The 14,761-nt window shown below is 29.6% G+C and overlaps 1 protein-coding gene across 1 annotated transcript; it reads left to right on the forward strand.

Annotated features, from left to right (window-relative positions):
- Positions 1–5,187: 5,187 nt before the first annotated feature.
- On the forward strand, positions 5,188–10,776 carry alpha-Catr (alpha-catenin related). Its single transcript, XM_065512006.1, has 6 exons — positions 5,188–5,309; positions 5,376–5,556; positions 5,621–7,188; positions 7,255–7,566; positions 7,637–7,843; positions 10,310–10,776. The coding sequence occupies exons 1-6, from the start codon at positions 5,283–5,285 to the stop codon at positions 10,430–10,432; spliced, it is 2,418 nt and encodes an 805-aa protein (XP_065368078.1). The 5' UTR covers positions 5,188–5,282; the 3' UTR covers positions 10,433–10,776.
- Positions 10,777–14,761: the final 3,985 nt, after the last annotated feature.

Here is a 14,761-nt window from a genome sequence, read left to right on the forward strand (position 1 = left end):
ACATGAAATCCCCCATATGTATATGCAAGAGGGCTGTTTTAACACACAAGTCTGTTTTATTCAGCTGTGTCAATTCATACATATTCACCACGAACACATACGGTTTTTCTACAACTTGACAAAATAAATATTCAGATATCATGTTATTAACAGCGGATGTTCACTGAGGCAAGTCAACTTATTTCCACATATCTTGGTCCATATACATATGGTCAATTCCACAAGAATCGCTACCACGACTGAAAACACAAAACCCTTGAAACTTTTTTTCAAGATGATTTGAATAGGAGAAAATAATAGAGTGTTACTATGTGAAAGTATTTAGATCATATTACAACATTTTAAAGACAAAAAAATTAGTTTAAACTGAATATATAAAATTTTTACCCCCGTATTCATAAAAAAATTTAAAATTTAAACAATGATTTAAAGCAAAATTTCCATACAAAATTTGATTTTAAAACGTTGTTTAAATTTAAAATTCGTTTATGAATACGGCCTTTAATGTTTTAGGCTAAAGTTGCGGCAAAAACTAGGCTCCCAATTAGCTTGTAGTATGAAATTAATTTGACTCTGATTGTTTTTTTTTTGCTATTGTCAAATTGTTTATTAAAACCGAATGCATATTTTCTATTCACTTTTTGAGTTTTTGTATACATATATTTACAGAATATATTTATATTGTTTTATTATAAGAGAAAAATCTGTCACGTACGGTATGTCACGTACGATATTAAATTTTATTTATTATGAAATCATCCAAAGATTGTTTTTATTTAAATATGACGGCTTGTAAAGGAAAAATATTTCGTTTAGTGTAAGAAATTAAAAGAAAACACGATTCGAATATTTTCGCATATTTTACATGTACCTCAAAATGAGTTCCGTTTTATGTCACGTACGATATACCCTTATTTAGCTCAATATTTTGGACAACAATATTTCGAAAGAACTTTTTATTATTTTCAAATATAGTACCCTCTGAATGAAACATAAAGTCCAAATTATTTTTCAGATACTCTTATTTTTGCAAAATCTATTCCACTCTATAGGCGTACAAATGTCACGTACGATGATATGGAATTGCCCATATGTTGTACCGATTTTTCCAAACATTTGTGAGCAACTAAAAATATCAATACTAAATTTCATACCTCATAGCTAGTGTTTTGGCACTAGCTATGACCTTTTCCCATATTTCTGGCAACATATGGATTGTACTATTCAAAATGGCATAAGTTATTAAAAACAAAAACCGCGTTCAAATGATACGCACTCTATTGTAAATCCCGTATTAAAAAATTTTAATTGTTTTAAATTGTGTTTTAAACAAGTAGTTTTTTAAATAAATGCAAGAAATTACAAAAAAAAGTGTTTTCAATAAAATCAGCTGAGTAGCAGTGAGATTGAATATTCAAAAATAATGACCAAAATAACTTAATTTTTTGTTGTAGTTGTGTTTCGTTTTCGTGTGCCACAGCATATTTTGACATTTGTTGCAAATACCATAGAGACCATAATATATGTACATAGAGCGGAAACTAGAAAAAAACTCAAACAAAATAATTACTCAAAAAAGTTATGTACATATACGAGTGTTGTTTTTGTTTTCACATTGTTTTTTTTTACTAATACATTCTCATCACTTAGGTTTTTGACAACTGAGTTAGGTGTTTGACAGGACAGATTTCGCTCTATGTGTATTCTCAATGACAAAGACGCTCTCACCTGATTCATACGCCTTGACAATTTCCATACAAACGTTTTAAAATTGTCTGTTTCATTGTGATTTTCTTACTGTCATAAAACTCAAAATACGGGGGGTAAATAAAAATTTCAAATGAATTAATATTAAGTATACGTTAATAAGTATTAAAGGCATTTGAAAATAATGTTTAAATGATTCATTTGCATTTATGGTAGATATTTTTTGTTATATGTATGTAGTTTAAAACATAATATTAATAGATTCATGATAAAGAAATCCATTTATATTTTTGTTTTTTGAATGTATTGTTAATTTCTTTTCATTGCTGGTAAAAACAAATCAAAATGACAAATGTGTATTTTCGATTACTGCTTCAAAATTTTACAACACAATTTATCGATAAACATGTAAGTTGGCATGATGTGCGCATGTGTTGTCCAGTGACTCTTTAAACACTTGCTTACCTGGGAGCATCTACAGAAGTTGTGAAGAAAATAAAAAATAATTTCTACAAATTGTTTATGTATTTCGTATACATAAACACAGTAATTGTTACAATTTTAAAGTTAAATAATTGTGTTAAATATTAAAAACATTAGCGGCATACGAAGTTTGTGATCGGGCATTAGGTAAAAGTATAGAATAATATATATTATCAATATCTATCATTGAAACGACTAGCTAGCTCGCTTACATTTTATTTTATGTATTGTCTGTCCTAAGAATACAAAAAAATGTTGTGGTAGAGATTTTGTGGTTGGGGCATTAAAACTACATACTTCGAAATTTCAATGTCTGCATGAAGAAACCAGCACCAAACTCCAATAGAGGAGATACTTGTAAAAGAATTTTAGTAAGCGATTTCGAATGTTTGGTTACAAAAAAAATATAAAATAAAAAGTGAAAACAAAGAAGAAGCAAGGACGAAAATACACAAAAAATGTTTTAGTACGTATAAAGAGTAGTAGTATACATTTGTGGTATTGCAATTAAATTGTCATAAATAAATATCTGTGTAATAATTCCAATATACGATTGAATGAATATACATAAATACATTTAATAAAAGTATTTATCGAACTACATATAAATACCTCTACTCTACTCTTGCATTTGATGTATGTATGTATGTATGTACAATGTACATACTCGTATATTCGTTCATATAAATAAGCATTTCAAATGGTAATAATTAATATTTAATTTATATTTGAACCCGTAGATGTGTATTTGTATTTGTTCTTACGTCGCTATTTGTCCACAAGGTTACAACGGTACATACGTACATACATATCTACGTTTGTATGTATATTAGGCCTGCCCTTAAAATACAGATTTGCTTTGGATGGGTAAAATTTTGTTCTTTAGTATCTAGGAGGGTATTCGAATTATTCGATTTTTCTCTTGTTCGAATAAAACGAATAATTCGCTTTAATAGAGACTTTAACTTGTTCGAATAATTCGATGACACGTTTGAAATTAATCGAATTATTCGAATAATTTACATTCTTTTATAAAAAAGTAAAGAATGAAGATTTGATGTCGGTTTTTTAATATTTTATTGTTAAAGAAAAACAAAAAATAACGTTATAGTTAACAATTCAAGTATTGATAGTGTTAAAAAAAACATTCGAAAACAAAGTCCATCATTACATTTTCAACAGAAATATTCTCATCAGATTAACTCGCGAACAAACCTTCAGTTTCGGTTTTGGAGGTATGTTTTAAAAAATTCGAGCTAGTTTGACATGATTCTGAATTCAAATACAATATAAACATATTAAGAACTTTTTTATGTCCTTCATTAATTCGGGTTTTAAATTGAGTAACTAATTCTAGTTAATTAATTATTCACTATTTCTAAATTATTTATAACAAATATAATACATACATCAAGCTCTATCAACGTTGCCGAATCTTTGCTTAATAAAGTAACTTCTTGCTGTAATATTTATATATTTATGGAAGGAGCTATCGGAACACTCATCTACAGTGATCGAAAGTCCCTTTGTTCGAATTATTCGTTATTCGCAAATGGCCATTTTTAAATTGTTTGAATAATTATTCGTAAGAAATTATTCGAATAATGAATACCCTAATAACTAGACACGTACCGAAAATTGTTTGAATTGTGATCGGTTAACCGATTAATTGAAGCCTTTTGATTTCAATTAACAAAAATTTAAGCCTTCAAACTTTGAATGAATTCTGTTATAACTAAATTCCATTATGAACTAATTCAACGAATAATGAATTATATTTAAATCAAAGCTAAAGAATTAGTTTTTCGGAATGAATTTATGAAATGAGTGGCTGATATTTTGTAAATCAGAATTAAGATTTTAGTGGATTAAGCTCAAATTGAATTCGAGGCTCTGATTTCAATAAACTCAATTATCAATGAAATCAAACTGTATATTTTCATGATTTAAAATTATTTATAGTATAACGGTAACGGAATTTTGAAGTAACAGTAATTAAATTTATATATTTTACGGTATTTTAACGGTAAGCTAAGGATATTCAAAGGTAGCTTATCGAATACATAGTCGTTTTAAGGGCAGGTCTAATGCAGATGTACATATGTATTGCAAAAGGGAATAATAACTTGTAATATAAGTGTATTATTTCTGTGTTTATGGACTGTAACCTTGAAGATGATGATGATGATGATAGCTACGAGTAGCTACTAAGTAAAGGTAAAGTTGAATTGGATTTTAAATCGAATTATATTGTACCTATGAACATACACACAAAAAACATTCTTATATGGATGTGTGTATATATTTTACACGAGTGTAGGTTTGTCTGTAAATTACCTACACATGTACATATGAGTACATACATACAAAATGTGTTAAAACCCATATCGATATTTGACACATGTATGTACATAATTTCATAGGTCCGTATCTAAATATGCAATTATCAAAAACATATCAAATATGACATATAGAGTGCATATTCCGGAGTATGTAAGGATGTTTGTTTTTTAGTTAAACAATTTTTAATAAAAATTTCGAATGGGAAATCGGATAAAATGATATTTTAAACTCAAAGATATAGAATAAATACAAAGAACAGAAGGAGAGAGAAATATCAATGAAAAAATTTAAACAAAATTACACCTTTGCACACATATCGCAATACATTCTCATGAATTAGGTTTTTGACAACAGACTTAGGTTTTGTCTCTAGTTGTCCTCTATGCTCAAAACCATAAAGAATTATACATAGAGACGAGACACTAACATGTATTTTGTTGTTGCAAGAGTTAGGTTTTTGACAGTTACGTCTCGTCTCTATGTTAGCCTATGATATGTATTATTAATAAAAATAATATTTACATAAATGTAGCAAATTTTATATAATTGCTAGATTGTATGATTTTATTGTGAAGCAAACTGTACGTACTAGGTGCAGACTCTATTGAATACACTAATTATGTGCAGTATTTTCATAATAACGCAAAACAGATAAATAGGAAACAATTAAACGGTTAGCCGATATTTCAGAGGGACATACGTAAGGCCCATCAACAGGCAAACGATAGTCATAATAAGTGGCCGCAAATATGATATCTTCAAACAACTTGGAGCCGGTAAGCATATTATATTGTAAATATTTGTATATCACAAAAACAATCATCATTCGTTTACAATTTCAGTTGACACCTCAACGGCATTTGGAGATGACTACTGAACAGAAGATAGTGACATGTAAACGTGTAGGTCAAGCAATTAATATGGCTGTCGATCGTTTGGTGACAATTGGGGAAATTATAGCTGAAGGATTTCAAGATATCAAGGCTGATATGTTTGACTGCTGCAAAGATGCTAGAGATACTGGTATGCAAAATTTGTGAATCCAAAAGATTTTTATACATTTTCTAAAGATATTGTCCATGTGTAGGAAAATCGATTGAACAATTGTGCTTATCTGGCGATATGGTTAATGAGGCTGGTAGTTTGGCAGTAGGTATACCCAAAACGTTTGTAGATCATACGGCCATTATATTGGCCTCTCGCTCCCTACTAACCTCTATAACTAGAGTTCTGTTATTGGTTGACATAATTGTGGTTAAACAACTATTTACATTCAAATATAAAGACAGCAAATGTCCTCAGAATCTGGAGTGTGTTATGAACTTTACAAAATTTGTGCAAGCGTTTTCTGCGTTTGGCACGGAAATGGTTGAAATGACCTGTTTGACATCAAACGCTGCCAACAACAGCTTGAAAGAGGAAAGAAGGCGTTCAGAAATTCTGTCTGCCCGCCAAGTTTTGGATCATTCTGTGAAAGTGCTGATAACCTCATCGAAAGTTTGCATGATCCACTACAATTGCGTTATAGCGAGAGAAAATCGAAATACGGTATTTTGCCAAATACGACGTGGCATGGATCATATACATTTTATAATTAAGGATGCGATTCTAGAGTCTGAATGGCATTCATCAAAGCAGCACTACTCCTACTACAACAACGATGAGCGTGGCACCATTCATGCAACAATACAACACTTTACCTATCTAATGCAATGTTGCCGCTATAAAACGAAACACACTGATCCCTATTTGAATGCCAAACTTAATCACAATGTCTATAGGAAAAAGTCCATTGAAAAGCGCTGGCCGATTGACAATAAAAGCAAAAAACTATACGACTCCAGCGGTCTACCCGAGGGTGAACGTTTGTTAAATGAATGCTATGGCTTGGATCACTACTCCACCAGCAGTAGCAGCAACAGTCCTAAGTACAAGACAATCAGTCCAGATTGCGTGTGTGGTGACCTCATAGAAAAGATCTTGATATCCTTTGATCGAATTTTAGAGAATATTCACGATTTCACAGATTCTCCCTATACGAGCCATGAAATGCGTGAAAATATTTTAATATATTGCGATCACTGCACAAGAGAACTCAATAAGTACCTACGGAATGTTGTTGGTAAACAAGGTGAACAGCAACAATATTCCAAAGATCATTTTCAAGATGAATATATTGACACCGTGCTAGCGACAGTGAAAACGCTTTCCGAACAACTGATCAATTCTGCCCTTGAACAGTCGCGTGAAATGTTTAAGGCTCTGAAAGTGTCTACTGATCTAGTCAATAACCTAAACGTGGCCATTTCCCAACAAAACTTGCCGCATTTTACACAACAAGTAAATGAATTTCATGAACATTGTGATCATATACTGGAAGTGTGTAAGCTATTACGACATATAGCTGTTCAAGATGCTTTAAAAGAGCAGGCTAGTCACGTCTCGATTAATCTAAGAATCTATGGACCGCAAGTGATATTAGCTGCCAAAATCTTAACAAAATTCCCTTTAAGCAATGTGGCTAGTGAAAACTTTGATGCCTTTGTGGAAATGTGGACTTGGCTGGTAACGGAGGTTACGTTGGTATCGAAAAAGATATTGGAGTCAACGACCGACATAAACGATCACGATTTGAAATATTTGTCTATGGGAACGGTATGTTTACTATTATTAACGCTTTTTACTATGTTTTCTGAATTTCATTTTTAAAATTTGTTATAGAATGCTACTGCTGAAGTTAAACCGACTAAAACGGTTAATTTTCAAAATGAGCTACCTGTGGAAATTGGAAAGGAGGTGGATTTGGAAACCGAAACTGTTAAAAGAGATCTACAGCCTCGCTGGAATGAAGAGTTATGTGATAATGATATAATAAAACGAGCTAAAAATTTATCAGCCATGGCGTTCTTAATGTATCAGTTTACTAAGGGAAATGGTTCACTGAAAACCACCCAAGACCTCTTTACTCAAGCGGAATATTTCGCCGAGGAAGCAAATCGTTTGTATAAGATTTTGAGGCAATTTTCGTATCAGGTATTGTATTACATACAGACAGTCATATTTGTATATATATAACAGAATAGTTTTCATAATTTTGTTGTAGGTTCCTGCTAGTCCACACAAAAAGGATTTACTTAACATTTTAGATCGAGTGCCGACATTTGTACAATCACTACAATTCACTGTAAAGGACCATACCGTAGGTCCATCAGCTACTTATGTGAAAGTAGATCATGTTATCAGGGAAACAAAAAATTTAATGTGCGTTATCAATAGTGTTGTGACAAAGTGCCTAGAATGTGCTACCAAGGTAATTTGCATTTTTTTTTTTAGTTTTTTAGTTTTTTCTACCAACATTCAAAATATTTATTTTGGTCCGAATCAAAAGTTTTGTTAACAGTCTAACCTACAATAACAGGTCTAACATATTGTTCAATTCTAGTTAAATTGAAACACAAAATATATTATAAATATTTAATTAAGAATTTTCAGAATCAAGACCTATAGTTAATTTTTTATTGCTAATAGAGGTGACCCCCAAACGCCAATCGGCTTTAAACATTTACAGAGAAATATCTGCATATTTTACTCATGGCACATGAAGTATTTCTTGAGTATTGAAGATGTTACGATCTCTTTTAATCGAATTTTAAAACTGCTAGCTATCGTTCTGCATATCCATTGTAAGTAGTAGGCTATAAAATAACTAAAAAGCGTGGAATTTATACGCTAAAATAACACGGTATTTTTATTAAATCGTGCTAGCAAATGTATTTTATTAATCGCATTTTTATAATTAATATAAAACTATATATTAAGGGTATTCATTTCAAAAAAATGGAAAATTACACTAGGTTTTGAAATGAATACCCTTATTATGTTAAAATTATCGTTTTACATATGTTTCATAAATAGTACGTTCTCACGTTTGTATGCGAAGAAAGATAAAAGTTTCGTAATGAGTTAAAGTCGGCTATTGAATTACTTCTTTCATAACCGTAAGTTAAATTTATATAGTACTCATTTGAGACCCTAAAAAAAATATTCGCCCTTCTGTCCGTGTATTTGTTAAAATTGATTTTCCGAAGACCTGCACCCAATGGACCCAATATTGTTATGAATATACTCGTATCGTATATTCATAAGAATTTTGGTACTGAAAATCGGTTCATAAATGGCTGAGATATTAGCAAAATAACAGACTACCTCGAAGTTTTGAAATATTTTTTTTAAAAATTAGCTTTAACCCAAAATAAATTTCTCTTTCTAATGTTATTCTTAATATTATTTCAATATGATTTTACATGAAAGCTGTTGTTTTTTATAGTTTGTTTTTTTTTAAGTTTATGTTTCATCAAGAAGTTGTATTAACGTATGGTGAATAAAATACGAACAAGTAAAACACTCTATTTAAAAATGACACATGACATTAACAAAAAAATTACATACGGTAAATTCAAGAGTACTGTCTTTTTATTTATCAAACATAAAATTGTTCGGATCAATTTAATATTTGTTTCGAAAATGGCACTAAACGAACTGAACCGTCGAAAATTAATTGTTAAATTTTGTGAAGAAAACCCAAATAAAACCAAAAATGAAATTTTTTGGCACTTTAAGGACATGGGATTCCAAAAAACCTTTATCTACAAAACAGTAAACCTATATGAGAACAATATGCCAATTAAAAGAAAAAGTGGATCTGGTCGAAAATGCAGTTTACAAGACTCCAAACTACGCTCTAAATTAAAAAATGAAGTATTAGGTGCCAGTGCAAAATCATATCGTCAATTGGGTAGGAAATATAATTGTGACAAAAACACAATTAAGAAATATTTAGAATTCATGGGAGTACAGAAAAGGAAGAAAAGAACAGCACCATTTACCACCGAAGCTCAACAAAAGGTAATTAAACATAGACTACGGGAGCTTTCCAAAAATTACTTTTCTTGCTCATCAGAGTACAAATGTGTAATGGACGACGAGACATATTTTACCGTTGAAGGAAATGAATGGCAACCAAAACATTATTTTGAGTCTTCTAGTCACGCCGCCACCGAAAAAGTTAAATTTATTCGTAAGACAAAGTTCCCAGGAAAAGTTTTGTTATGGTTAGCCATAAGTGAAAGTGGTATCAGTGAACCAGTTTTTTTTAAAGGTGGATTAGCTGTGAATGCCCAAGTTTACAATGAAAAATGTGTGCCAGCACTTAAAAATTTTATCGAAAAATATCATCGAAAACAAAAAATTATTTTTTGGCCAGATTTGGCGTCCTCTCACTATGCGAAATCCACAATAGGAAACTTGAAAAATAAAAAAATAGAATTTGTCCCAAAGGAAATGAACCCTCCAAATGTTCCACAATTGCGACCTATTGAAACTTTTTGGGCTAATTTGAAACGAAAAGTTTATGAAAGAGGATACAGAGCCAAAAATGTTGATTCCCTAATTCAGAAAATAAAAAAGGAGCTAAAAAGTATAAATACAGAAGGAATTCAGGCTTCAATGAGTAATCTTCCCAAAAAAATAAGAAAAGCAAATCGCGAAGGAGCTAATTTTTTTTTGTAAATATACTTTAGTATGTAAGCTTAAATATTAATTACAATTTGAATTTTAATAAATTTTTGTTCAACTGTTTTCGTTAATTTTATATTTGTTCGTATTTCTTTCACCATACGTTATATCAACTATTTATTATAGATTTTGCAGCAAAAAAAAAAGGATTAAATAAACACATATTTGTTTCAAACTTTGCTCCATTTCAATCCTTTTTTAGTACAACTTGGACTTTAATAGTGTTGCTGGCGGCATAACGGCTGGTACTATGGGTGCCGATGATTGTGGCGGCGGAGCCATGGACTCGAAGGGTACTACCAATAGCACTGAAGGCAGCATGTGACATTACGGGATGGCTCGAAGAGCCAAAGGTGACACGCGTCGAACTCGCGTGTCCTTTTTACTTTTCTGATTGTTATTCATCGAATCTCTAGTTGTTACACTTTTAAACAAATTTAAATTTTCTGTATGCTATTTATCGGTGGATTTAAACGTAATGTACTTCGTTGTGTAAAAAAAAAAACTTTATTTTGTGGTTTACATATAACTAAATGTACGTATTATACGTTAGGAACATAATAATCAAATTTTAGCATGCGACGGACAATAATGTTTTTAAAAACTTTCAATATATGAAGCAAGGGCGCAAACAAGGACGTATAGATCTGGTTTTACAAAATATTTTCTTTTAAAATCTATTACACCTACCCTAATAGTTTTTTTTATTTGTGATTTTGAGTCAATGACACTACTAGCAATATTTTCATTATAGTTTCCTACACAGATTATTACAGATATGAAACAATTGACAGTTCTCAAAAAAAGTAATATTGAACCGTATGGTTATTTTTGCAGAGCAAGAGAAAAAATTTAATTTTCAAGAGGCAACGAGTGTGGTATATATTTATCCCTCTTTCCACTGTAACTGATGGAACTGATTCATATCTGTGTAATCTGTGGTTTCCTAGTTGAAAAATATAAAAAAAGTATTGAAACGAAAGAATACTTACGCTGAGTTTCATCTAAATTAAATTATTTCTAGCTATTATAAACTATGTTTTAAAGTTCTATAACATTTCTCCTCTTTCTATAAGTTCTATAACATCGTGTCATTGAAAAATTCCCTAAATGTTTTATACGTTCCTATTTGGGCCCATGCTTCAGAGGTACATTCCCGAGTATGAATGCAAAATTATATTTGAAAATTCGAATCTAGCAATAATACATTGCATTCTGAAATGTAATTAGAATGTACACAACATTTTGCATAATCGTTTATGCCCTATAAGATATTGAATTTTTATATTTTCCAAAAAATTAAAGGTTATAGGTAGATCTAAGATAATCCACATATACTATGGTCTTTAAATGTGAGTGAATATTTTTTTTAAGATAACGAAAAACTTTACAGTCTGACCCAGGAGTGGTGGATCCTGGGGGGAAGGAAATTTTACGATTTTCATTATCTTAAAAAAATCAAATAATTCACTGTTGTTCACTAATTTTTGAGGCTCTTAGCATGACTGTGTAGCATCGTGTAGTTCCAAACAGCATAGGAAATTGAAATTTGGTCATGATATTTAGTGAAGACATTCCTCATAATTCATGTTAGGTACGTTGAAATGTAGCATATAAAAAGTATATTTGGAACCACTTTATTGTACATTCATAAAACTGTAACTGTATTGTTGTAAAAAACACAGTATTTTTATTAATTTTTGAATTACCTAACTAAGATTAATGTTTTTTTGCATACATCATCTGTATGTATTTATAAACCTGTATAAAAAAATAAAACAAATAATGAGTAATATATAAAATTTCTTAATTTATTAGAAATTATAATTTTCAATTTGTGGAACGTAGAGCTTAACAATATTACCTCAATGGTTGTTTATAATTGTAGTCCTCAGTACAACATTAAAGTAATAATTATAATAATATTAATAATAATAATAATAATCACGAATTAAGTTTATATTAATAATTCAAATAATAAACAGTATGTATTTAAAAAATATTGAGAGAAATAGACGGTTAAATTCGAGCAGTATAGTTAAATATGTATGTACGTAACCTAAAGGTGCATAGAAATAAGATGAAACTTCGAGTAAATAATATAACAATTTTTTTTATTCAATTCTTTATTTTACTTATACAACATTCAAGATTTACTTTTTTTATTTATTCTTTGTCCATTTCTTTCTTTATGGAATTTAAGCATATTTTTCTAGATAAAACTTATTAATATTTAAATAAGATTTGAAATCCTTGTAGTATTTACTGTGCATGTCTTCTTAGAAATCGAGCTAAAGTTTTTCCCAATTGCAAATTAACAATCTATAAAATCATATTTAAAATATAATTGCTTTAGTATTTATCTTTGAATTTCAAATTTATTATGTGAATTAAATGATTTTAAAAAGAAAATATAAATCAAACATATTTTGTTTTAATCAAATTCCATCAAGCTTGCGGTAAGGTAAGACAAATAATTAAACATCAAATTCATTGATTAGTTGTGAAATTTCAGTTGATTTTTCTTAGTGAAATTTTGGAGGTAAAGATAAAATCAAAATTAAATATACACATACTTCCTAATTTTTAACATTAATATTAAGTACGCTCGATCTTTCCAAACTATTTTATTCAATTCCCAAATTTATAAAATAATGCCGAATTTTGCTATTTTTCATGTCCTCTCACTGTGTCTAATTTTATTAAAATGAATTTTGTCTATTCATTCTCCCTCATGTCACAGCATTTATTCCGATCGTAAGTGAAATTAATTCCGTATTTGTCCCAGATATACATTTATACATATATAAATTATTAGCTTTCATTCGATATTAGAATTACGCAGAATATAAAATTTAGTATAAAAATAGCAATCAATTATGGACCAATCATCATATAACTTTGTACTACTGTTTAAGTATTTATAAAAGTTATTTGGTTCGATTTTATCTAAATATCGATTCTTATAATATATTTTTCACGTAAAAGTGATTTTCGTATGTGGGCCTTATATGGATGCTCTGGTCAATTATGGGCTGATTTTTATAAAAATTGAACACCGACATATTTACATGAAAATTGTTATGGACCGATTTTAACCATTTTGTATAGATTTCCTAAAAAGCTTAAAAACTTTAGATTAATTGTACATAAAGATATACAAAATTAAAGTTCTGTTCAGAATAAAAAAATATCACGTACGTTTTGAAACGATATTAATTAATTAATTAAAATTCATTTTATAAAATCATTCCCAACAAAACAAATTCTTTAGTTCCTTTCAAAGGCTTCTGTTGAATCTAATATATAAAAATCTCGTGTCACAATGTTTGTGTTTGAACTCCTCCGAAACGGCTCAACCGATTTTTATGAAATTTTGTATGTATGTTTGGTAGGTATGAGAATATGTCGTAAAGTATATTTCATACCGATAGGTCATTAGGGTGACCCTATCCAGAATTTATTTTTACCATTTTTTGGGCAAAAGCTTTTTTCGCATTTTATTTGTTGGCATTAAAAAATACCTATAACCCCAAATTTTCATCAACCGACCCTCACCCACCCGTTTTTTAGCCGAGATTTTAGTATTTTGTATGAGCAATATCCAAATATCAATATTTAACTATTTTTATGAAATTTTGTATATATTTTTGGTAGGTACGAGAATACCGCTAGGACATTAGGATGTCCCTATCCACCCATTTTTTAAAATATTTTTCGCCAAAAAATTTTGTTTGTATTTCTTTTCATTTGGCATCAAAAATACCTATAATGCCAACTTCACTTGGAATACATTCGCTATTTTTTATTTAACAACCAAAATATTCACTAGAAATAATTTGTATGGCAGAACAACTTTTGCCGGATCAACTAGTATTTTATAATAAGCTAAATGGCTAATTTTTTGTTAATTCAAATGTTCATTAATTATTTAAATTTTAGAGCCTGTTTCAACTCATTTCTAAGTACCTAGCAGCATCCACTTGTGGACTTAATTAATCTTGTTTTTTTCAGTATGAACTAAATTGTTTTTTTTTTAAAGGAATAATTTTACAGGATGTTTAGACATTTTACAATAAAATGAAAGTTTTTAAAAATTTAACAATATGTAATATGCAAAAGTTGTATCTCCTTTAAAATTCCATAATCTGAGCGTTTTTTGCACTTGAATTTGAAGAATACTTGAATGATTCAATAAGAAATTAAATCTTTAAAGAACAAATTCCCAAAAGAATGAATTCAATACGTTTGAAGAACTAATGACTTAATTCGTAATGAATTCATAAATGGTAATGGTTAAGAGATAAAATTTGATTCAGAAAATTGAATTAAGAAGGAAATTTATTTTGAGGACATTCTAATTAAATATTACTGATATATGAGTATAATTAAAACATTAATAGAAAATGCTAAATTTAATATTTAAATTTAAATGAAACATATGAAAATAGTACATTAACTTGGACTTTTTTCCCCAAACATCACTACACAACATTGACATTGTTGAATAACGATTACTCGTCGCAGAGATGAATTGCACACCACTAACTACAACCAAATGACATTAGCAAACTCACCACTAAAATATTTCGAGAGGTGCGTCTAGACGAAAGTAAATTGATTGATATATATTTTTTGCGGAGGTGGTTGTTGT

This window comes from Calliphora vicina, chromosome 5 (genome assembly GCF_958450345.1).
Source record: "Calliphora vicina chromosome 5, idCalVici1.1, whole genome shotgun sequence".
In the NCBI taxonomy this organism is placed as follows: domain Eukaryota; kingdom Metazoa; phylum Arthropoda; class Insecta; order Diptera; family Calliphoridae; genus Calliphora; species Calliphora vicina.

Bases quoted from the DNA above. Each gene is read 5' to 3' on its own strand.
- alpha-Catr (XM_065512006.1), top strand. From the start codon at position 5,283: ATGATATCTTCAAACAACTTGGAGCCG. The intron at 5,310-5,375 runs GTAAGCATATTA...TTACAATTTCAG, and splicing joins CTTCAAACAACTTGGAGCCG to TTGACACCTCAACGGCATTT. The intron at 7,844-10,309 runs GTAATTTGCATT...ATCCTTTTTTAG, and splicing joins GCCTAGAATGTGCTACCAAG to TACAACTTGGACTTTAATAG.